General features: G+C 39.2%; 2 protein-coding genes across 2 annotated transcripts in view; one reads left to right on the forward strand and one right to left on the reverse strand.

Annotated features, from left to right (window-relative positions):
- Positions 1 to 67: 67 nt before the first annotated feature.
- LOC143737399 (uncharacterized) lies at positions 68 to 4,980 on the reverse strand. The gene is made up of 4 exons (XM_077228763.1): positions 4,820 to 4,980; positions 2,466 to 3,276; positions 1,386 to 1,565; positions 68 to 1,243 (listed from the first exon to the last, which is right to left on the reverse strand). The coding sequence occupies exons 2-4, from the start codon at positions 3,259 to 3,261 to the stop codon at positions 1,122 to 1,124; spliced, it is 1,098 nt and encodes a 365-aa protein (XP_077084878.1). The 5' UTR covers positions 3,262 to 3,276; positions 4,820 to 4,980; the 3' UTR covers positions 68 to 1,121.
- A 17,827-nt stretch (positions 4,981 to 22,807) lies between these two features.
- The window catches only part of fibinb (fin bud initiation factor b), a 2,515-nt gene continuing 1,288 nt past the window's right edge, over positions 22,808 to 24,034 (forward strand). Inside the window, exon 1 of the mRNA XM_077228765.1 lies at positions 22,808 to 24,034. This exon is cut by the window's right edge and continues 1,288 nt beyond it. Within this exon, the coding sequence (XP_077084880.1) occupies positions 23,157 to 23,783 (627 nt within the window). The 5' untranslated portion in view covers positions 22,808 to 23,156 and the 3' untranslated portion in view covers positions 23,784 to 24,034.

Consider the following 24,034-nt stretch of genomic DNA (forward strand, 5'->3'; position numbering starts at 1 on the left):
TTTTCGAAATGAATCTGCGCCATCTACAGGACTGGAAGACGAGTAATCAATCAGTCACGGAGACGCATTTATTTTAAATCATTTTTATTATTTATAATCATCTGAGAACCTACTGTCATGTTAATTCTCTATTAAATTTTTGTAAACTATAAAAATTCTTACAATATTATAGGCTCAGAAGAAAGGTATTAGACCTGTGTCAGAAAATTCTTCCCCAAAACATAGACAAAAACATAGTGTGCATAGAGAAGTTGTGTCATAATGCTGGTCTTCTCACACCATCTTGCATATAGCAACATTTAGAAATGAAGTTTGGTTTTGACATGATACAATACCTATTAGTCAAGTAAATGAAAACAAGTCATCTTGTTGACTTTAAGAAGATCAAAGAACAATTAGAAAAAAGCAGACATATGCCTACAATCCAATAGACATTTTCTTCACAGGGCATATTACAGAAACCTTGTATCTTAAGTTTTAAGATAGTTTTAAGATCCGTCAAGACAAGTTAATTTAGAATTTTTCCCAAATTCGTATTACAGAAGAAAATCATAACTTGATTTAGGATTTCTATCTTACAAAATCTTATCTTATCTGTAGTTTAGAAATCTAAAATAAAATAGGTGTTTTTTTTAAATTAAGTGCTGCAAAAAGAGAAGGTTTGATGCCATTCTCAGACAGGGCTATTGTAATGGGATTTTTACAGTTGACTTTCAAATAATTTTGAAGTTAGGTCACCAGTGGGGTTGTCCTGAAGTGAAGACAGTTTTTAGTTTTTTTTGTGGAGTTAGAATGCTTCTGTAAAACCCTTTTCCTAACCATAGTTAAGATACGATTATGCACAAGAAATATCATTCTGCAGCTTTTATCCTAAATAGGGTTCTAACTGATTTGTTACCAAACAGAGATCTTTCTGTAACATTCCCCCACATTTTGGTTCCTTAAAACATCCAAACAATTAACATCAATTAAAAATGTTTTTGATTGTTCAGTTATGTAAAATTGCCTTGAGATTGATTTGGCAAATCACTTTAAAAATGACAATAATTTCTTAATTTTTCCTTTTGTCTTCACATGTGTGCAACATTAAATAAAGAGTCTTTGGCATCAGAGATTTGTTCTTATTGTGACCGCCCCTGTGGAAAGTTGGTCATCTGGATGCTGTCTCCTTGTAGTCCTGTATTGTAGTAACCAAGCCCATCAAACTTCAGGTCTAGTGGCTCACTGTTATCCAGTCGGAGAACTTTGAAAGGATGAGACAAAACAATTTAAATGACATTATGGAGGAAAAACGATTCTGTATTATGTTCATATAAACCCTCACAGGTATTCGAATGAATCTCGGTTCAAAGTGATGCAAATATTGACAGGAGTGTTTATATTACCTGGATCAGGTGACGTCTCTTCCACCAGTTTTCTGTGTGAAAAGTCTCTTCTATTCCTTCGATTCAGAATGATAAATGCTGCCAAGGCAATGATCCCCACTATAATCCCAGCGGCTAGGATGATAGCCCATGCCTGCCCTTTCTTGTTTTCAGTAGCATCGGTAATATCTGAGGATAAACCTGTAAAGACATATTACATGTTTATTGTAACAAAGACACTAACTTCTTCAGCCAAAGATGCTCTCATAAAAGACCAAATTATTTACCAAATTAGAGAACAGAGTGATTTGTGGTTGCCTTTAATATGGAGTTCCTTGTTTAAAAATGTGAATGGAATCAACACCACCAGAGGGGTTAAAATGGTTGCTTTCTAAAAACTTTTTATAAGCTAATTATTCTTCAACAGGCCAAACACACAAAATCGAAATATCTATAATTATTCTGGATATGTAAATAGCCTATAACCTGTTCTTTTAAGTTTAGGATGCGGTTTGGACACAAAGTTGTCAGTTAAACGAAGAGATAATGGGATTTGTTCTTCAATGTCAGGTATTCTGTGTCACATTGGTCCACACCTGACCTCGAAAGGAGCCCCTCCCAATATATGTGGGGTGAACACCACCCTTATTGTGAGGGAAGGAGAGGTGTCAGTAACTAGACACTCTGGCCCAGAGCAGAGGACAAACAAAGCCCGAAACCCAATCCAACACAAAGGAACATCAAATGTGTTTTTTATGGCTGAATTGAGAAGCTGAGAATAAAGGTTTAGCTTGAGGGATGAAATTAAAAGATGTGTGATCTTTGTGAACTATGGAAACTAACTATATGGAAACTATGGAAAGAGAGAAATAATGCTTATAAAAGGTCAAAACACTATCAGTGTCCCAGATTTGTAGTGTGCTTTGTATTTACAGTTTAACTAAATTATTTTGTGCCATATACACTACGGTTCAAAGGTCTTGGGTCAATAAGATGTTGAATGAAGTCTCCTAAGGCTGCATTTATTTGATCCAAAATAAAAACAGTAAAGTATAAACAGAAATGTTGTAAAATCATTGTAAACTGATTTGTGAGTCGAACCTCTTTCAGAATTATCTTTGTTGTCAAAAGGTCCGGTCAGGTTTGCTTCTGTGTCCTCACTGTCTGAGGCAGGTGTTGTGATGTCCTCAGGGATGGCAGGTGGAATCACTGTTGTTGTTGTTCCGTTTACTGGTGGTTCAGTTGGACTCACTTTAGCGTTGTACTGGACGCTCCCATCTGTTGTTGTGGTGGCCGGACTCTTAGTAGTGCTGTTGGTGGGTACATCGTCTGAGGGCAAATATCCAGAACCCGTTTCGTCAAGGCTGCTCTCTGTCGTGGTAGTCTCGGGATTTGGACTGGTATGCGTGTCATTAAGAGCAGATTGATTTGTGTGCTCCGGCTCTGGTGTGGAGGTATTTGTGGTTGTCTCCTGGGTCTGTGTTTCATTGGATCCCGCTGAAGATTCTGCTGAAGTATCTGAGGGCTCAGAACTTGAATTAAGTGCAATCATAGTAGGTGGCGTTGTAGAAATGGGTCCGCCAAAACTGACTTCCACTGTGTCATTGTCCCTGTGATCCGTGATTTGATACAGTTCTGTGGAATTCTGCATTTGTTCATCTCCTCCAGTAAAAAAAACTGAGTCAAGTGATTGTCCATCATCTTCTGAACTGCTCTCCATACTTTCTACCACTGGAACAGTTGGTTGAACAGGTGGTTTCTCACTAGATGACTGTGTTTCGTTGTTGTCCATTGCCCCAGTACCTCTTTTCCCATCATCAGGTATCTGAGTGGATACTTGTTGGAATGTCTGAAGTATCAAGAGGAGTGTAAGTATGATGCCCAGTGGCAATTTCATGTTGGGTTCTTCTACCTGCCAAAATGAGACACATTACTTGTGTGTAGAGTGAATGTGCATATCACAGAAAACACTTTGGTCTCACTTAGGATAAATTCTCAAGACCAACAGCGGAAAAAAGAGCAACAATGTTCCACTTTTTAAAATCTGACAAAAAATGTATTAAATATACATTGCCGCTATAAATGCTGGCATCAATCAAAAGGCGAATTCTCATAATATTAATCAACATTTGGGAAAAGAAGCAAATCCTAAGATGTCTCTCCTCTACAAAATGAAAATGTTCTTCAGTCTTTATTTCTCAGAAACCTCTGTTTAGCAGCCCTTTGTTCCACTCCCATTAGTCCTTTTCAATGAAGTGTATCTAAGCCCTCTTGATGCAAGTGTAATGTACACCATTCAACCATTTCACTGCATTGTAATAACAGGAGTTGAGCACACAATATTCTGTATTCTGTCTGGTATACAAATTACACACCCAAACTATATTTAGATATACATTTTGAGTGAGATTATAAGAAAACAAAAAAGGACAAAGTGACTCTTACACAAATACTTGTATAAATACCGTTTTGTAATTTTTTATATTGACGAGATATAGAAGTGCAGGCATAATGTCCATAATTGATATCTATATTTTATTTTAATGTGTTGTTGAACAGACACACCCACACTTAACATGTGACTAACTGGGTAACTATTTCCATCACGTTGTGACATCATAGCTATTCCTGTTTGGCCAGTTTATGCCAACCACCAACAAAACTAAAATTAGCAGTGATAATATTACCAAAAAAAAAAAAAGGGAAAGAGTATTTGGGGTTCACATTAGTGACCTTTTTGTGTGTATTTATTATATAGAACATTTAATCTGCCATGTTATATCTAAACCAGATGCTGATTGCTAGTGGCATTATAATTTTTCTTATTTACAAATATTATAAAGTTGTTGTAACAATTATTTATAACAATTCTTTGTTCTTAATTTTATGGGCAATATATGAAGTATTAAGTATTAAAGTACATGTCCATTAAATTAGAAATGTAAAATAACACAAATTTTATATTTATAATAATATTCGTAGAATGTGCCAAAACAGGTTTCCCTGTACTGAGTATGTGGCACCTCTTATGTTGAAGTTTGATCCAGGATTAAATAATACCGGTAGTCAATAACACAATGTACTGAGAAGAAACGTAGTAGGCAAATGTGTTAATCTATAGCCTAATATGATATTCTATAGGTTTGTTTAAAGAATTAATTTTTGGTTCGAGGTTCATTAGCGCATTCAGAAAAACGCATACTAATATGTCTAATTTTACTAATCATTTTCAGGTGTTATATGTCAAACCTCCCAATAGTAATTTATTATTAGTTATTTAATCCTAATGATTCCCTTTGATGGATCAGAATTTCAATAGCCTTCATACCACTGACATCTAATACCTATTCTCCATTTACACCAAACTAGCCCAGTCGAATGTGAAAGCAGCACAATTCCTCAATAGATTTCTAAGTATTTATAAATTAAATGTAAATGAAAACTGTGTAGCTTACCTGAGTGCTGCCTGCTGGGCTCGGGTGAGATGATCGAGGTTGAAATAGAATCGTTTGAGTTCAGAGACTGTGCATCCAGAGACAAATGGCAAGGGGAGGGATCTGTCTCGCTTGTGGCTATCAGGAAACTGGCCTTTCCTGAATGTGCACCTGTTAACCACACCTTCCTGCATACAAACAGACTAATAAAGCATTGATGTGCGTCAGCTGTAACAGTGACTTAAGCTGAACGTCAATCTCCAGTCATACGTCAGTTATACATACCTCATCACTATACACAGGTTTATCCTGGAGGTGAGTTTTGAAGACTTTGAACAAGTGAAATTCCCTGGAGGAAGGAGCACCTGACATGCTGGCCGGGGCTCTGAGCATTCCTCCCATGCCCTGTGTCCATGGCAACCCATAGGTTGCTCAGATCTGCTTTCATCCGCCCCATATCTTTGCAACATTAAACATTTTGTCCATGACAAAAGACACATGCTATTTTTACATGACCGATGACCTTGTGCATCATACGTGTGTGTTTTGTGGTAGTGGGGTCAAATTCTGCATTTCTACAATGTCATACTGATGGTGAAACTTTTAGGCATGTCTTTATGTGGGATAGTAGGAGTTTGTTTTCAGTGCTTAATCGTGGGCCTGTGAACAACCTGTGAAATATCATTGGCTGGAATGATAGTAACTGGCCAGATGATTTGTACTTCCCACATTTGCCCAGCAGAGGGTGTATTATAACTTATTTTCTGCCCATGATTGTTCTTGCATTTAATGTGGTCATTTCAGTTGCTGCTTATTGTAGTAAGTTACTACAATTATAAGGCCAGCAAAATGGCAGATGACCTTACTTTAATAAGACATATTAAAAAACTGTTTTGGGTAATATGCCATTGTTTTTCATAAACAGTGTGTTTATTAATTTATGTTACTTTTTTTTTTGCTCTCTTCCTCGTCTGATATTACTATAATATTAAAGTCATACAGTGGCTTTTTTTGTGAAAAGCCTGTATCATAAATGTGTTTTTATTTAAATATTTGTTGACTACTTTTTTGTTATGTTTAATAGTGAGTTGTCTGTCAAACTATGATCCTTCACTTGCTTTCGTTTAAGCAGCTGCAGATGTTAAAAAATATTTAGGCTAAATAATAAATTTTAGTTTGTCATAAACTTCAGTAAAATGTTTAAATAGAGATGAGACAATTATGAATCAAAAAATGCTTAGTCTCTTTGTATTTGTATTGCAAGTCCAGTTTTAATTTAATTTTAACCCAGCCTATGTCTCTCCGTACATCACTCACATTCTCCTGAGCGCCGTGTGAATTGTGTTCCTTACCTTACGTGAGTATTCGGTGAGCATTATTTTGAGTGCTGGGGAATCATGCATTTTGTAAAGTGATCGTGAGTAGCCTATGCTTTTTACGTTTGGGAATCTGAACGTTAATAAATATTTTTATAACTCGGAGAAGAATTTGCTTAAACAGTTTAATGTTACTGCCTGATGCACTACATTGAGATAAATATGCTACACAGTGGCGGTTTGTGTGGAAATGTTCTTGTAGGTATACTGATATCTATCAATAACGACCAAACCAATACAAATTGGGTTTGATTTTTTTAAATATAATTGTTGATAATTATGCTCCAAAATTTCATTTTCCCTTTCTTATGCATTTAACGGCCACACTTTGGGCAGATGCCTTTCTATGCTTCTGATTGTTGCACTCTTGACTTGATGTATTCTTGTCAAATTCAGATGCTGTTTTTTACAGAAAAGTGCCTAGAATGTTAACATAAAAATTTCAGTTGTTATATTACACATGGTCATCATCCAATTAGAAATATGATTCAAGTTATTAATAAACTGTTACGGGTAATAATCATTACAAAAAAAGAAACCATGGGAGTGTTTCTCAATGTGGGTTGGGCTGTTTTCAATTTGAAACTTTCTTGTAGAGGGAATAACCAACATCACATTTACTTTATTTACTTTCTTGACCCTTTAAATTAGGCAACTTCTGTTCAAGCCTTTTCAATTTTACATTTTGGGCATTGGAAAATTTTGTTTGCAGAAGGTTCCTATTCAAATTAATAAAATAAAATTAAGCCATAAACTGCCCCTGGAGAACAAAAGCCTGATGCCCACTGTCCAGACTATTAAACTATGGGGGCTTCACATCATAAAGCTATGGCACACTAGTTGTCAGAGGTGTAAAGTAAAAGTCCTGCCATATTCCACCCATGAACTCAGCCAGCTGATTTCACTAATTAGTTCTGTCTCCTAGCTGAAAAACTGTAGTTAGCAAATCCAGGTGATTTGAACAAAATACTGAGGTCCTTTAACTTTCTGAACCTGGACTTTGCTAGTTGTCAAGGTCTGACTTCACAGAAAGCAGTGTATTTATGGAAAACTGAATAAAATATATATTGATCATTGCTATGACAACACAGTCAAATGCTTATCCGAGGAAACTGTTAGATCAACGAAAGCTTAGAAGTTTTATTTTTTACAATTTATTTGGGGCCTCTTGAAATTTAAGACCTCATGGAGGAGGGGTGAACTGTATTTGACTGGAGCAACCTGATGGATGGTGATGTAACAGACTTATGCAGTGACAGTGTCAAATGTGAATAATTACAATACTGCATGAAATATGATTAGCAGCTGGACACTGAGAAAGCATGAACATCATGTCCTTGAGTGATGTTTTATTATACTGGAAGAAGCAAGCCAAACAATTAAAGCCATCATTCCCTTAAGGTTTTTAATCGTTTACCAGAAGTTTTACTCAAACTTTTTTATATATTAATGTAAGCCAAAAGATCTTTTGAATAAGACAATATTTCTAGAGCATCGGTAGAATGTTTTGTTCTATTAGAATTTTCTGAGTAAACTAGACTCTGAGATAACTTGCAGTTTTCAAAATTGATGAGATTAGATAAGAGTGAATTTTGATGTAGCCCAACCAACCATTCTTGTTAATTTGTAACTTTCTTTTATTACACCATAATTGCAACTGTGATTTATACAACAGTTCAAAAAAACAAGATGGTAATACTGAGTAACTTACATTTCTGACACAATGTTGCCAGTAATTTTGACTGTTTTTGCACTAACAACGAAAGTAGTTATAGACAATGCTGCGTCTCTGAGTAGGTTACACACAACCGATGATTCCTTCCCAAATAAATCAGCGTATTTGGAACAAATTGGTTTAGTGGTGAATGATTCAATTACTTACCTGTTTCGTTCCTGAATTAATTCGTACTATTTTTGAACGAATCGGTTTAGTGAATGATTCACTCATGAACAGTCACCTATATTAACATGTTTAATGACTCCTTTTGTCTTTCTTGGTCATAAAATCATTTTTTTGGGGGGGGGTCTTTAATATGTAAATATTTACTGTTACGTCCCGTAGATCTTGGGAATTTTTTATTAGGGGTGGGTATATAACATTAAAATAAATGTGTGTGGGTCTCAAAACTGAGGTGTGGCTGTGAAAGAGGAGGATAAAGACAGTTCAATTCAATTTCAAAAGTTTGTTTTTCCAAGTGCATAGTTCCAAGTGAAAAGAGTGAGAACAAGGCAAGGAAGGAAGGCGAAAGCTTGTGAAACAAAACAAATAAATAGAACAAAAACCCCTCTGATTTGTAACAAACTAAACTGACTAAGAAAAGGAAATGTAGAAAATAAGTCTTCAGCATTAAAATGCCCTGACTCATTTTATTATGTGCACTAGTGTATGTCACAATTACCAAACAATGAGCACATTCACAAAATGGAAAATAATTGTAATCCTCTATCTAAATTAAATTAGGTGAACCTATGTTTTAAACAATATCTATGAATCCATGCACTACAATACGTAGAGAGATTATAAAGCTACAAACTGGCTTACATAACATATTTGTAGGATTGAGAGAAAATACATTCTCTGTTGCCCAACATGTGATTAAAGGAGAACAGACATACATTGATATATAAAGGTGTGTTACTGCTGGAATCTTCTTGGCCAACCATAAGAACCCAAACTCAATGACCACAAAATTTTCCTTTTCTTCTCCCCTCTCTCCCGTACAGGTTTTTTTCTCAAACACTTTTTTCAACATTTTCAGCAGCTGCTTTTCCGTTTATCACACTATTACATAAACCCTGGAAAAATGTGGGAGTGGAGCTTAACTTCCCAGTCAAAGACCATCTTAGATAAAGAATTATAATGATTAATATCCACATAGTGGTTCAAAGTAAGAGGTTTTCTCTCCCTGTAGAAATTTTGTGCCTCAAAGAACATCACAGATGATTAGAGATCAGATAATTTCTTCTGATATTAATGCTTGTGCATTTGGGCTAATAAACACTGAAGGCTCTTTTTTTAACAGTTAAATTGAATAGATTAAGCACTGACCTACATAACATAATCACCAGGTACAAACAATTCAACAACAATTTTTGATTTGCAGTTCTGGCAGCGGTATTAACCTTAGATATGGTGAACACATGGAAATGGTTTCAAAACAGTCTTTGCTAGAACAAAACAAATTGTGCAAACACTCAAGGGCATCTGGTGTATGACTCAGAATAAGATCAGAGCTTAAAGCTACTCTTTTCCTGCTGACAATGAGAATTGTTCACCTACTGGGCACATGTGACTATATGCCAGCACAGAGAGACAGAGAGAGCAGAAATGGATGAAGAAAAGAGAGTGAGAGAGAGAATCCAGACCTAAAATGCTTCCAGATTTTGATGAAAGACAGAGAGAGATAATAAGAGAGACTTTCCTCAGACATGAGCTCAGCATCCTGCTTCACTGATGTTTCACTGCTGATTGATGCCCTGAGGAGGCCAGAAACTGGTCTGTTGAGGACTTGAAAAAGTAAACTTGGAGAACCACTGCAGCTTAGATGTAGGAAATGTGAGATAAAACATTCCTTTGTGGAGATTTTTTTGATTGGAGATCTATACATAAAAACACATCTCAAAAACTAGGTCACTTGGACACATTTTTTGTTTTCAGCTGGATTCTGAATACACCAGAATACACCACCCAAATAATTGCACAAACCATGCAGCGACATAAAACTTTATATTACACTAATCAATGACAATTATTTAAAATGATTAATTATTTAAATTGTTTAAAATGATGGTGACATATCAATGCTCACAGCCACTCAAACACACACAGATGTATATGAGCATATGCATGAAAAGATGCATCTGGAGAATTGAAGTACTTGCAGATTTTCTAATTCACAATGGGTTTTATATGCTGGGCAAGAACATCTCTGTGTCTTTTCCATCTTTATTTCATTCAACCCTTCATCCATCATTCTGTCTCACGGTCCTGAATCACATACTTTTATTGCAGAATGTATATGATGATTATGCTAATGTCATTAGTAAGATGTGATACTTAGTTAGACTATAGTATGTACTACTAATTTCCACTACAGCAGATTCATATTTGGAACTTATATATCATCTATAGATCTGTCAGCTCCTTTCAGTTGTAAGGGGATTTACTGTCAAATACCCAGAACCAGATATGAGGAATGAAGACCTGGAGTCAAGAGTGCAGTCAATTGAAGAAAATTGTCACTGAAGATAGTTAGTTTGCTGAAAGCCACAAGTTCTTGGGAAATGAGAGTCAGCTACGGAAGGAGGCTGCAGTTTGCGAAAGTGGTTCACACAGCGCTTTGTCCAGACATTGTCCTGTGACTCAGCCAAAGTCCGTAAAATCATTCTAATCGAGCTGACCCTGCCATGGGAGGAGGGCTGTGAGGAGGCTCATGAGAGGAAAGCCTTGAAATATCAACCTTTAATCCAGGAATGCAAAGACAAGGGATGGCAGGCATGGCTGTTCCCTGTGGAAGTAGGGTGCAGAGGCTTTCCTGCCAAATCAGCATGGCGGCTGTTGTCAGCCTTAGCCATGGACGAGAAGAGCAAAAAGATACTGGTAGGATGGGAGAGGAGGCTGAGCGAGCTTCCTGCTGGATATACGTCCTTGCTTCAGGTTGAATGTTTCTCATTGGCTGAATGATTCAACAAGTCTGTCAATCTCCAATAATGCCAGTTGTTCCTTAACCTGTAACCAAGAATACTAACACTAACCGACACACAGCTTCTTCAAGGTTGGATTTAGGCAGGCTCTAACTATAAACAGGAGAGTCTTCTCAAAACATCAAGATAATATGTTCTTTCCCACACTTTTAATCTAACTGGAAAATAAGGCTTTAACAAAGAAATGGTACCTTAAACTATAGACTTCAATGACCCATGTGACCATAGTACTCAGGATACCCTAGAAAAGCAGATGTATGTATTGACACTTGTTGAAGACCTTTCTCAAACACAAAAAGAGTCCATATTTAATTTCTGCAAGCTGGGCTAAATGAGCAAGCACTGTTACTGTATTCCTAGCATGGGCCAGACCCTTCAGTCACCTCTCAGATATAAAATACAGACATTAGAGACCACATGAAAAGAACATTTCAGTAATCACACTGGTAACTTCTATAACTAAGTATAATCTCATAAGCCTATGAAGTCATTCACTCAACTTCAAATTCAAATTCACTTCAAATATTGATTAATACCTTGATTATAATCACTCATTAGCTATACTTCACAGTCAACACTTTTGCACTGTTTGAACAAGTGGTTTATATGTGCAAAAAAAAAGGTTGGCTTTTGTAGCAACGTTCTAACAAAAACGTCTCGGTTATGTATGGTAACCCTCATTCCCTGAAGGAGGGAATGGAGGTATACGTCATGACCGATGAATAGGAATCTCGCTAGAGAGGCCAATCTACTTTGAGTGAAAGTAAACGAAGCATGCAATCAATTGCACCAGCTGTTCAGCCACGCAGCGCGGGTATATAATGAGCAGCAGTTTACACTTCAGGTTTTAGCTGAGGAGCAAAAAGTTCCTGCCCTCAGGAACGAGAAGTCTGACCACGGGCTGAAGGTCTGGCGGCACGCCAGTGTGATTGTCACCCGGTGAGTGCCGTGATGCCACGCCCATCTCGGGACTCAACCATGAAGCCAGTGCTGAAGCGGTCTCATATGGAGCAGCCCGAGAGGTGTTACCGCTGCTGCCACTGCCATATGCCCCAGAACCCTCTGAAAGAGTTTCATTGGGACCTTTGAACATATTCAGGCAGTTCAGCACCAACCGAGCGCGTTCCTCTGTGCAACCGAATCCAACTCCATACCGAGAAAAGAGATCTTCTGCAGGGGGAGAGTTTGCTCTTTTCCCAATTGACTTGAAGACCCAAATTGCTGAGGTGCCTGAGCACGAGATCCCTGTGTTCGCATAACTGATCTCGAGAGTGTGCTAGTATGAGCCAGTCGTCAAGATAGTTGAAGATGCAAACTCCCTGTTCTCTCATGGGAACAAGGGCTCCCTCTGTGACTTTCGTGTAGACACAGGGAGACAGGGACAGCCCGAAGGGCAGGACCTTGTATGCTCGACCCTCGAACGCAAAGCGCAGAAATGGCCTGTGTCGAGGAAGAATCGAGACATGAAAGTGCGCGTCCTTCAGGTCGATCGCTGCAAACCAATCTCGGGGACAGATGCATTCGAAAATGCGTTTCTGCGTGAGCATTTTGAACGGTGGCTTGTGGAGACTCCGAATCAAAACTCACAGGCCCAAGATTGGTCGTAACTTACTGCCTTTCTTGGGTACAATGAAGTAGGGACGGTAGTACCCTGACCTCATATTGGCTGGAGGGACCGGCTATATCGCGTTTTTTGCCAGTAGGACTGCGATCTCCGCTCTCAAGACATGGGCAACGGCTGCTCTCACTGTAGTGGAGTGGATGGCCCGAAACTTGGGGGGACACCAGGCGAACTGAATCGCATAGCCGAGCCTGATGGTCCGAATGAGCCAGCGAGATGGACTGGGGAGCTCTTTCCAGGCTCGCAGAGACCGTACAAGCGGGACCAAAGGGACCGTAGGCTTACCCGGAGTTGGGCAGCGAGGTGGAACGCAGGGACCCGGCTCGGGAGGCTCTCTCTGGGAGGCGACCCGTAGTGGGGTCTGAGTGTGCTGTGCAGCACTTACCTGATTCCACGAGGCAGGAGGCACAGGAGGCGGCTTGGATGCATTCTCAAACTGCACGCTGCTGCCCGCTGGCGATAGAACAGGTGGATGAGAGTGGAGGATTCTCTCCTCCCACTGCTCTCCGGGCCTTCTTCGGACCCAGTGATGGAAGAAACCGCTCTTTTATTGAAAATTTGGGTACCGCTGGTTTTAAGGCCAGCGGCGGAACACATATAAAAGGGAACTAAATATTTTCCACCCGGCCCTCTTCCAGGGGAGGGAGTAGTGCGGTCACCATCTCCTGGAGAGCAGTCCCATCTATCTCCGGGTCGCCCGTCCTAGGGACGCTTAACCCTGGCTTTGCCGCCCCTCTTGGCGGGGACCTGGACGGGCGGAGCGGCCTGCCTTCGACTGGCTCCTTGGCGCCGCTTAGGTGGAGGACCACCATAGTTGACATCGCACGACCCACTGACCGCACGGTGACCTTCGTCGCATACAGAAACACAGAGCTAGAGTGACATCTTTAAAAAGACGCACTCTACCCGTGTAAGCTCTTTTAGGGACTGCTCTCCTTGGTGCTGAAGCACGCAGGGGAACGGTCACAGCGAACACGGACAGGAATGTGCACCTGTCGTGCGCTGTCGCTCTCGCTGGTGATCTTACCAGCCGTAAGAACAGCTTTTCAGCGCTCTCACGGCACACCTTACCAGCTGTAAAAACAGCTTTTTTTGTTTTGCTCAAATTTGAAAACAAAAAAGACAGAAAGAGAGAGAGAGATTGCCCACACTGTCGCGCTGTATCGCCCGCACCAGGTTGGAGAGGTCACATTGAAAGCTTGCACTCGTTTGAAGAAACACTCTTAGTAGAGAAAACAGCATCGAAGTGCTCAGCTCCGAAGCAAAAGGCTGAAGTGCAATCGCACCTTCTGCTTATTATTACCCGTGCTGGCTGAACAGCTGATGCAAATTATTGCACGTCAATGTGCATTGGCTCATTTAGTTTCACTCAAAGTAGATTGGCCTCTCTAGCGAGATTCCTATTCGTCGGTCACGATGTACGCCGAGAGGGACCGACTGATAGGGAACAATTCTTCTGCTCCAACAATAATGGATTTTTCCTAGAAACTATAAAATAGAGACAAGTCTGATCCCTGAGAGAATTTTATTTTTAGACTCACAGACATCTGTTTTCAGAGTTTCTGTCACACTTTTATCCCTGTTCTCAATAAAGAGTTTACTAAATATTTCTGTTAAGTATGTTATTGACCATGTACAACAGTGATAGATTTTTTTATATTAATTTTTTACATATCCAATATAATCCATTATACATTTGCAATGTCATTTTTCGTAATATAAATCAGCATGTGCAAAGCACCTTGAAGTAAAAAAAATAAAAAAAATAAAATACTGTGGCAAAAACACAGGGCTACAAATTTACTTTACTTACAAAGTATTTTATTAAATGTGACAGAATGACCTTGGCACTTTCCCTCTCAATCCTTTTGGGAGGAATGTGGAGTTTAATTAGAAAGAACTCAGCTTGGTTGAGTTCAGTACAATTGTCATCTATCTATCTATCTATCTATCTATCTATCTATCTATCTATCTATCTATCTATCTATCTATCTATCTATCTATCTTAAAATTACTTCTACAACAATCTTACATTGACATCTCAAACTGTTCATTCCACTTAACACTAGACCTAATTTCCCCTGCAATTTAATTGACTAGCCCTATAACATTGTGCAAACATTTGCCTTTTTTTTCATCAGCTTCCTTTTCTGGGAAAATGGCTATTTTCTGTCGCAGTGTGATGGGACATGGTGTGGCGTGATTTGCCTGACTCTGACAGTGTCTTGGGCACAATGAGGGCATTTATAGACCTCAGACGTAGTGAGACAGAACTGCTTCTGCGGCAGCGTTCCTGGCAGAGGCATGGAGGTTTAACACTACCGCAGCTATTCCTGTTGAGCACGCTCCAACCATTACTGCACCAGAGAAAGCCCAGTGTAGGTCCACTGTTGGCCTAGCGTGGGTCTCTTCCAACTGCTTCAGTGCTCCCAACACTTACTGCATATGGAAAGCATGCGTGATCCTCCTCCCTGCGTTAAATAGGGACCTAGATTCTCTAGTCTAAACATTTCCACTATTTGAATATTTTGCACACCTTAGGAGTGTGCTGCAACACTCAGTTATAATGAAAATTGAAGCGTGTTTATGTATGTGTTCTCTGACTCTCCTTATAGCCTTTATTCTGCTTTTATGTATGATGGTGTTTAACAGCCGTTGGAAAGACCAGCGGCTCTGTGTGCCCATGCCAGTTAAAATGAGCTTGCCTCTTTTAAACATTTTGTAATGGTGACATCAATGTTCTAGTCAGCATGTGATCATGGACTGGATCAAGAGTGACTCAAAACTTATAAGCCTCTTAAAAAGGTGATACATTATATGGCCTTTCACCAAAATTCTGCTTTAAAGCATAAACTCTGATATATGCTGTGTGAAGTAGCACATTTTTATGTGACACATTAATGGTAAACTCATATTGTCAGTTATAGTAAACTTCTAAGTGAAAATATTTTTAATTTGTCATGATGTCGGAGTGATTTGTACTATATCTGTTACAACACGTTTCAGAATTAGCCCACGCATTTCACCACAGACCATACTTCAAAGCTCCAACTACATAATAGTCCAGTCATTTTATGAAAAAAGGTTGAACAAATTGCAACAGAAGCAAACTCAACTGATTTTGTATCCTCAATATGTCCTGAGTAAGGGAAAAAAGGGTTATTGCAGAGAAGGTTGACCCCCATTTTGGCTTAAAATGACTGGACTATAATATTTACACAATGTTTATCTTTTAAGAATCTTTTCAAGATAACACATTATTTTCCCAGCAGAACCAATTAATAGTGATAAACATTTCATTAAATCAACACCCTTTTTTTTTGTGATTTATATAGTAAATGTAGTGTTTTGTAATGTTCTGTTAAATTTATCTTGCTCCCTGTGTTTTTATTTTTTCACTTCCTCATCCTTTCTGTACATTTGTCTACACACTCTCTCTCTCCTTTTTATTTATTTTTTATTTTAAAATGCAGAACTTTTTCTGTGAAGGTTGGGTTTAGGGTTAGAGGACAGAAAATGTGACAGTGACAACATCAGTACCAGTTGTTTAACATCAAAATTTTACTGAAATTTGTATTTATTTGTTTTTTTTTATTTGTTTTTTTGCTGTTTAACAACACTTTAAATTTACAACATTATGATAAAAGAAGCACAAGTGCTATTAAATGTATAATAATTTAATAGGTTAAAAAGGCTTTTGTTATGAATTGCTCGAGTTTTTTTTATTTGTCCCCTTTTTTATAGTCCAGGGTGATGAATTGAGCACAGACTTGTGTGCAAAAGCATGGAAAATGTCCTTCATGCCAGACAGATCATCATTTATAGTCTTATCCATATTTGTGTTGGTAGCTGTTGCTCTGTCTCTCTCATTTTTCTCTCTCTTCTGTCAGATTTACCCTTATTGCTTGTTATTCTCAACATTTTTTGAGGGGACAAGGAACAGGGAACAGAGTGAATCTCTCTCTCTCTGTCTCTCAGTCTTTTACCAGACTGTCCTTATGTACTCATTTTTTCCACTCATTATGACAGAGCAGTATACATACTAAATCCTCCAGTTCCTGCCTGCAGAGTCAGTGTACAGATGACTGCAGTCTACTCCTGCTGTGCTCCAAACTGATTAATAACTCAGAAACCTGCACAACCACTTACTTTAATCCTACACAAACACCAAAGTATTTACAGGGAAGCTTTAAAACGAAATTTAAGCCAGCATAACCCATTTAATACTTAGGTTTATTTAGCATAAGGTGCAATACTAGTAATGCATCACCTGAGTGGGGAAGAACTCTTACACTGACAAAAAAAACACCCTCATCATGAAAAGAACAGACATCATTTTGAAGGGAAGGGGACCCAGCAAGCAATTTTGCGTTTAAAAGACGTCTAATAGCCGTCCAAACACAGCCCTGACATCTTGGCTAAAACAAGGCAAAATTTGGACTGTCAGTGAAAATTGTAATAGGCTAACCATAGCCCAATAGACGCACAGGCTGCATATGTGGAAGATTTTTTCTTCTTATGCACCTGACTCCTAATTACCTGGGGCATCTCTCTAATCGACACCCAAGCGTCTACAGTCGACACTTAATATCTATATTCGGGTACATTTTGTTCAAGTGGTAGAGTGTTAGGCCTAAAGGAGAAGTAGGGTTAGATGTTAGAATTATGATTAGTTTGATATACAGTTTACTATTCTATTTATTAAAAAATCCATCACACATACAACATGTCAAATACATCAAACCAAACACCTTGTAATCACTGTTGACTTGCTTACATGATGTACAGTAATATAATACATCTTGCAAGTTATTTAGGCAAAAACGACATGTAACCAAATTCAAGTTTTTTTTTGCAAGAAGTGGGTTACTCATAGCCGGACTATGTTGGGTCTATAGTTAAATTAGTTGGTGAAATGACGGCTAGTGCTTGAACAAAGATGCTTTAAGCCAAGGTTAGCAAAAAGCATAATGCTGTGGTTAGCAAGGAAGGACACAAGAGGGTGTTTTTATCTTTATTTTTTTGAATGGATGTCAATGGAGGAGAGGCTTCACTATGCTGAATAAACTGCTATTGGGGGAAAACAGCTTATCATTTAATGAACCGACAGCCTATCGGCTTATCATGATTGCCATTAAATATTCAGTTTGGATTGATCTATTTTTAGAGTTTACCCTGAAAAAAACGCTCTTTTATAAGATAAGTCACTGACAATGTTGCGGCAGGTGTGATTCAGTTTACGGCACTTCTCATTCACTTCTATCGTATCCGCAAACAGCGATTGACCGTCGAACAACTCTGAAAGAAATACGAGGTCAAGACCCATTATGTGATGTGTTATCAAGGCAGATGAGATCCAAGTTAGCATTATGCTTTCTCCAATGATAGAGCAGCCTCGACTATGTCAAGATACCTTCAGATGAACAAATCATGCTTGCAATACCACAACTATACAATACTGTTCAAAGTTAACTAAACGTGCTAAATAAATAAACTAAACTAAACTAAGTTCTGGGTTTAAAGTAGGCCTACTTGTGTCTCAAATGCTCTGCAAGACATTTTAAGCAGAGAAGAGCAAGCAAAGGGAGCCATATACATGTTTTTTGGAAGTTTCAATTACTTCTTACAAGCAACCTTTTTTGGGGAAAAAAAGAACCAGCATAGAGCCTTTCCACATGTGTACTGTAGCTCATTAGAGTCCACAGTTCTTTCTAAACATAAACATCCTCTGATCTCACTAATATGTACTAGCACTTTGGGAATTTACCAAATTACACAACAGGAAAAAGGGAGCATTTGTTTATTTCTTTATTTTATTGTTCATGCACTTGTTGTTTGGCCCTTCTTACTCACTGCAGACGTTTGTTTCCATTTGTGATCAGTGAGTAATACTCTTAGCATAATCATTTTGGCATAGCTTAAATGGAGACTGATGCACTCAGACTCTTAATAATGGAAGACAAAATGCCCCCCATTGTTGTTTTGTGCTATGTGGATACCCTGAATAGACAAAAGAAGAAGAGTGTCATTCTGAACTTATGCCAGGAAAGACTGACGAGTAGAAGATGAGGCATCCCTACACATAAAGAGGTGCCTATAGTACAACTGGCACTGATTATTAGACTGATTTAAATTCTGATCTGACCTTTCACATACTTTTAAATACACTGAGCACATTTAACACCTAACCTAGATTACCATACCTGGGTAAATATTGGGCCAATTAGAGTTCAGATTCTGTCTTTCTTGAGGAACGAGGCTAAATGCAGGACTGTAATGTGCGTGTGTGTACATTCGTCTCAGAATGTTTCCATATGGAAAATGTATAAATTAATAAAGGGGTTTTTAGGGGAGCAGTTGACCACAAAACAGCTGGAAAAATCTCTTCAGCACTTCTTCAACAAACAACTCCAATTCCTTCGATTCTCCCTGTGGAGATTTACCCCAAGTTCCATCCCTCCCTCCGCTTCTGCAGTCTGATTGCTGTGGACCTTTATGTACGGTGAGGCAGATCTGTATCTATAATGGCAGGTTGCAGTATAGTGGTTAATGCATTTTATGCATGTATTCTTTAACTCACGTTTAAAACTTTCTTGTTGTTGTCCCTGGGTTGTTGTCTTAGTTTCAACATTTTTATTTACAAACGGATCTGGTTTGTTTTTAGTCTCTGAGTGTATTATTTAGTTTGCACTGATTCATTTAAATGCAGGGCTATGTAATTATGCTTTCTTCCAGGGATCAACACGGCTCCTAGAATTGCGTCATGAAGCTTTTTTAACTTAATGGACTTGTAAAGCCAGAGGTTTATAGAACTGGGCAGCAGAGCAGCTATCAGAGAGGCTGGTGTTAGGTCACCATTGGACTGATTTCCTGGAACATGTGTGTGTGATAAAGCAAAAACTCAAAGGGACCAAAGTCTTCATTAGCCATCTGACGCATCAGGCAGCTTGTAACCAAAAGGGATTTGTAAATCTTCATGCTTGTCTAACCTATTAGTTGTATTCAATGTGTTTGAGTGCACCTGTTGATTGTTGCATTCAATTTAGGGCTTAAGATTGGGACAGTGATTGCTTTTAACATTCTATGGCATCCCATATTGTCATCTGGCCCTCATTAATGGGGGTTCCACCCCAGAGACTGCATGTAAGCTTCAAAATAGTATTATAAAAGTTGTCCATATGTTCCAAGTCTTCTAAAGCAACAAGACTGTGTTGTTTGAGTAACAGACCCAAATTTAAGTAGTAAAATTGAACAAAATATATTTTTTAGTTTGATCTTTTCAATGAATCCCGTGATACAAAACAGGTCTAGAAGATCCATTCTTGAGTTCAACTCACTGACCCATTCAACCAGTCACAGCTGACTAAAAGGAAATTAAGTTGCTGTCTGTTCCACACACATAGATATTGTATGATTTCAGAGCACTTAAATGAACTACTTTTATGACATATTTCTGGTACTTTTGTGTTTTTTTTTAACCTTAAAATATTTGGTCCTCATTCATCATAATTATAGCAGAATGTCTTTAGAATTTCATCATTTGAGGATGAAAGTCAGCTTTGGAATGGCATGAGGGTGAGTAAAAGATGACAGAATATGAATTTTTGCTTTAAGTTGCTATTTTGTATGAACTATGCACGCACTACTTTTGTGTGTGTGTGTGTGTGTGTGTGTGTGTGTGTGTGTGTGTGTGTGTGTGTGTGTGTGTGTGTGTGTGTGTGTGTGTGTGTGTGTGTGTGTGTGTGTGTGTGTGTGTGTGTGTGTGTGTGTGTGTGTGTGTGTGTGTGTGTGTGTGTGTGCTTGTCCTCTCTGAGGTCTTCAAATAGGTTCTGTAGAACATGATGCCGGTGTATTCTGTTTCATGGCCCCACTGGCCGTGTTCCTCCAGCATCTGTATCTTTTATGAGCGTCTTACTCAAAAGCTTCAGTAATTGTGTCTTATTGCCCAGCGGAAAATACCATGGATTAATGAAGAATCAACTGGTCTCCCATAATTCTTCCCTAAAAAGATTAGAACTGGCCCGGAGTTCCAGTTCATGCAAGGTTCATGGCATTTAAGTCAGTGCCCATTTTATCCTTGCCAAGCTGATGGCATGAATTCAGTCTAACCACAAAGGAACCGTGTGCATTTACTAAGAGGCCGCCCAAGGGCGACATGATGACTTCAGAAGTATTTATGATGCATCCTCTAAGTGAAAAGTCTGGTGGAGGAGTGCAACTCATAGCATAATTCTAAGCAACAGTTAGGGCAGTATGATCATTTTATGTGAGCTTAACCTGAACATTTGAAGACTATAAAAAATCCAGGAAGCTAACAATAGTTATAGACCCCTGTTATTAAGATCATTAGCAGGGCAACAGTGGGGGAAGTTCTCCAGGAGCTGGCATTGTTCCATCCTCTGGGGTTTAAGAGACGGGCTAAGCGTGGAGAGAGAGTGTGTGTGTGTGTGTGTGTGTGTCGGAGAGAGAGAGAGAGAGAGAGAGAGAGAGAGAGTGAGAGAGAGAGAGAGAGAGATAGAGAGAGAGAGACGCCCCCCTTGTAGTGGATATATGTAGGAGGAACATTGGGGGAACCAGGTTCAAAGGGGTATAGGGCGTCTGAGAAGAAGTACTGAAGACCATAAAATTAGAGCACTCTATAAAGAATATATTCTAGTGGAACAACTTCCAGTGTAGTGGGAAACAAGACTCTTTTTTGTTCCCTCACATACACATACTCTGATTTTCTCCCTACTTTTCTCCACCCCAGCTCATGTTCTGGTCTGTTCTGCATCTGTGGTGAATTTTTTTTTTTTACTGGGGTTTGAGGGAGAGCTAATATTCTACAGGAACTTTGCTTCTTGGCATCAATGAGATGGTAGGGCACACATCCGTGCCATAATGAAGATACATCAGTGCGGTATTCCCTTACTACCTCATGTTCACAGACAAATACCAGACTGAGAGACTATTTGCCAGGGATTTAATGTTGTCAATAACATGTGAGCATCTTAAAAGTTTTGTGTTGTGTAGGGTGGAGTGCTCGTGTGTATGTAGTTTGTGGGTATATGTGTTTGCTTAAGAGCCATATGGTGAAATGAAGCATGCTGGCAGTGTCTGTGCAATGTCTGTAAAAATGATGAAAGAAGGCTTTAAATCCAACAAGGCCAAGCAAACGAGGCTTGCAAGGCTTTGAGAATCCGTCTTCATACATCAGATATTACATCACCATTTTTCCACAAAATGTTTGCCGTTTGTTTTTCATGGAATGTGTGGTTCATTAATGCCTTGGGCTTTATGAAAGTGGACAGAGTATATAAGTGTGAGCTCACTGCTGTTCACCCTCTGACTCTCTACAGGGGCCTTCACAGGAAAGAGAACGAGTAGCACATCCTGATGCAGAAGCAGAACAGCTCCTGCTCGGTCTCACGCTCTGTCACGACCTTTCGTCATCACTCAGACATCCTCTTTAGGTAATCGCCATATGGAGCTGAGACCTGTCTCTGAGAAGTAAGACCTCCAGTATAAAGAAGGCACCCTCTTTGCCGAGGCCTGTCAGACACACCTCCAAGACAAATTGAAGAGAGAAGCGTGCAGGGTGGCCATCTGCAGTGTCTGCTTTTGTCTAAAGTGAGGACGGACCCATTTTTGGCTTTCCACTCTGGCATAACATGTATTTTGAGCATTAAACTGACAAGTGTGTCACTGCAAAAAAGAGAAAAATATAAGCATTTCTATACAAAAGTGACCAATAAAAGAACACTGAAAATGTATATATTTTTACAAATAAATATATATATACACAAAAAATCTGTTTCCATCCATTTCATTTGTCACAATAATAATGGTATGTATTCTAGATTCTAGATTTAATGGGGTTCCAGAGTTTCAACTTGGCAAATCAACTTAAGTTTTTAATATTTTATTGCCTTGATTAATTTTGTTTTTACAGTGAAAAGGATCAGATTTCCATTTATCATATTTTCAACATCTTTGTAGGCAGTGTTTAAATGTTTCTCTTGTTTTGAACACACAAAACTGGACAAATTATTCCATTACCTACTGTGCAATGATTGTAGCCAGTTGTTTTTAATAAAAAGAGAGTAGCCTACATACATAATGTAATAACACAATTATCCATAAAATTGTTCATGGTTGTTTTACCATAATGTTTGTCTTGTGTCATTCTATCATTTTTATTAGATTTGTATGTTTAGCCTGGTCCAGTCTAATTCTAACGTCTATTGTAGCTTTCAGGGGCTTTAAAAACTAACGCAAACTCGAGTTCCTTTAATGACAGCCCATGCGTACGTGTTGCCTTTTAAGTGAAGGAGTGACGGGCTTGTAATTTGAGAGTCTGACCGGGGGTATTATTACCTAAACCAGCACAGAGTCTGAACGGTCCAGATGTTGAAACAGACACAAGGAAGGACACGGCGAGGGTTAATGTGGCTCACGCCTGTTGATTTCGCCAAAAACACAGACCACAGGAAAGGACACTGGAAAGTTGCATTCCCAAAGTGCGGACGTTTCTGTGTGATTTAGCTGTTTCGTGTCGGGATTACTCGGCATTTCACGCTCTGGACATGCGTGGGGCTGGAGCAGGGGGGCTTGTGTGAAGTTTGAGGAGCAGAGCTGAAGGTAGCCTACTATTGACTGTGATAAGGCAGAGGTGAGTATGATGGCTTCCCCTCTGTTCATACTGATAGCCTGCCTGGTCTCATTGCGTCTCGGAGGAGCTTTCTTTTCGGGACCCCTCCACCCGGAGATGTCCAACGGCACTTTTCATCATTATTTCGTGCCGGACGGTTATTATGAAGATAACGACGATCCCGAGCAATGCCAGATGCTGTTCAAAATGACCGACAATCGCAAATGCACCCTGGAGGAGGACCAGGACTCAGTGATCCGGGACGATTTCACCATCATCAAGCGGCACATCGAGGACGCGGCGCGTGTGCTCGAGGGCATCGGGAAGAGCATCTCCTTCGACCTGGACGGAGAAGACAGCTATGGGAAATATCTGAGACGGGAGACGACCCAGATCACCGAGGCGTTTTCCAACTCCGAAAAGTCTCTGCTGGAGCTGGAGGTGAAATTCAAACAGAGTCAGGAAAGCGAATTGAAAGAGGAGCACAAGATCAGCGACGACTTCCTCAACATGATCGTGCACACGCGTGACGTGTTGAAGGAGACACTGGACATCTCGCTGGGACTGAAGGACAAGCACGAGCTGTTGTCACTCATCATCCGGAGTCACGGAACCCGGTTAAGTCGCCTGAAGAACGACTATATGAAGGTGTAGAGGACTGTTTGTCTGCCTTCAGTAATCAGGCAAATCTCAATCTGTCTCAATGGCAAGGCGTTTTAACATTCATTTCTTACAATTAACTAGAAGGCTACTGTAGGCTATGTTACTTGTACTTATTTTTAGTAGGCTAAAAATTACTAATCCCACCAACTGGTATCTTTTTATTTTGCATAGAAACCATTCATTATAGGGATATAGGTTATTAAAAAGTCTCATACAGTAACTATCTAAATAGTCTTGCTTTA

Source organism: Siphateles boraxobius, unplaced genomic scaffold, assembly GCF_051911475.1.
Source record: "Siphateles boraxobius isolate OS27281-9 unplaced genomic scaffold, OSU_SipBor_1 130, whole genome shotgun sequence".
Taxonomy (NCBI): Eukaryota; Metazoa; Chordata; class Actinopteri; order Cypriniformes; family Leuciscidae; genus Siphateles; species Siphateles boraxobius.

Coding starts and splice junctions, on each gene's coding strand:
- LOC143737399 (XM_077228763.1), bottom strand. CDS start 3,261: ATGAAATTGCCACTGGGCATCATACTTACACTCCTCTTGATACTTCAG. Junction 1,566..2,465: donor CAAAGATAATTCTGAAAGAG/GTTCGACTCACA, acceptor ATGTCTTTACAG/GTTTATCCTCAGATATTACC. Junction 1,244..1,385: donor AGAGACGTCACCTGATCCAG/GTAATATAAACA, acceptor ATCCTTTCAAAG/TTCTCCGACTGGATAACAGT.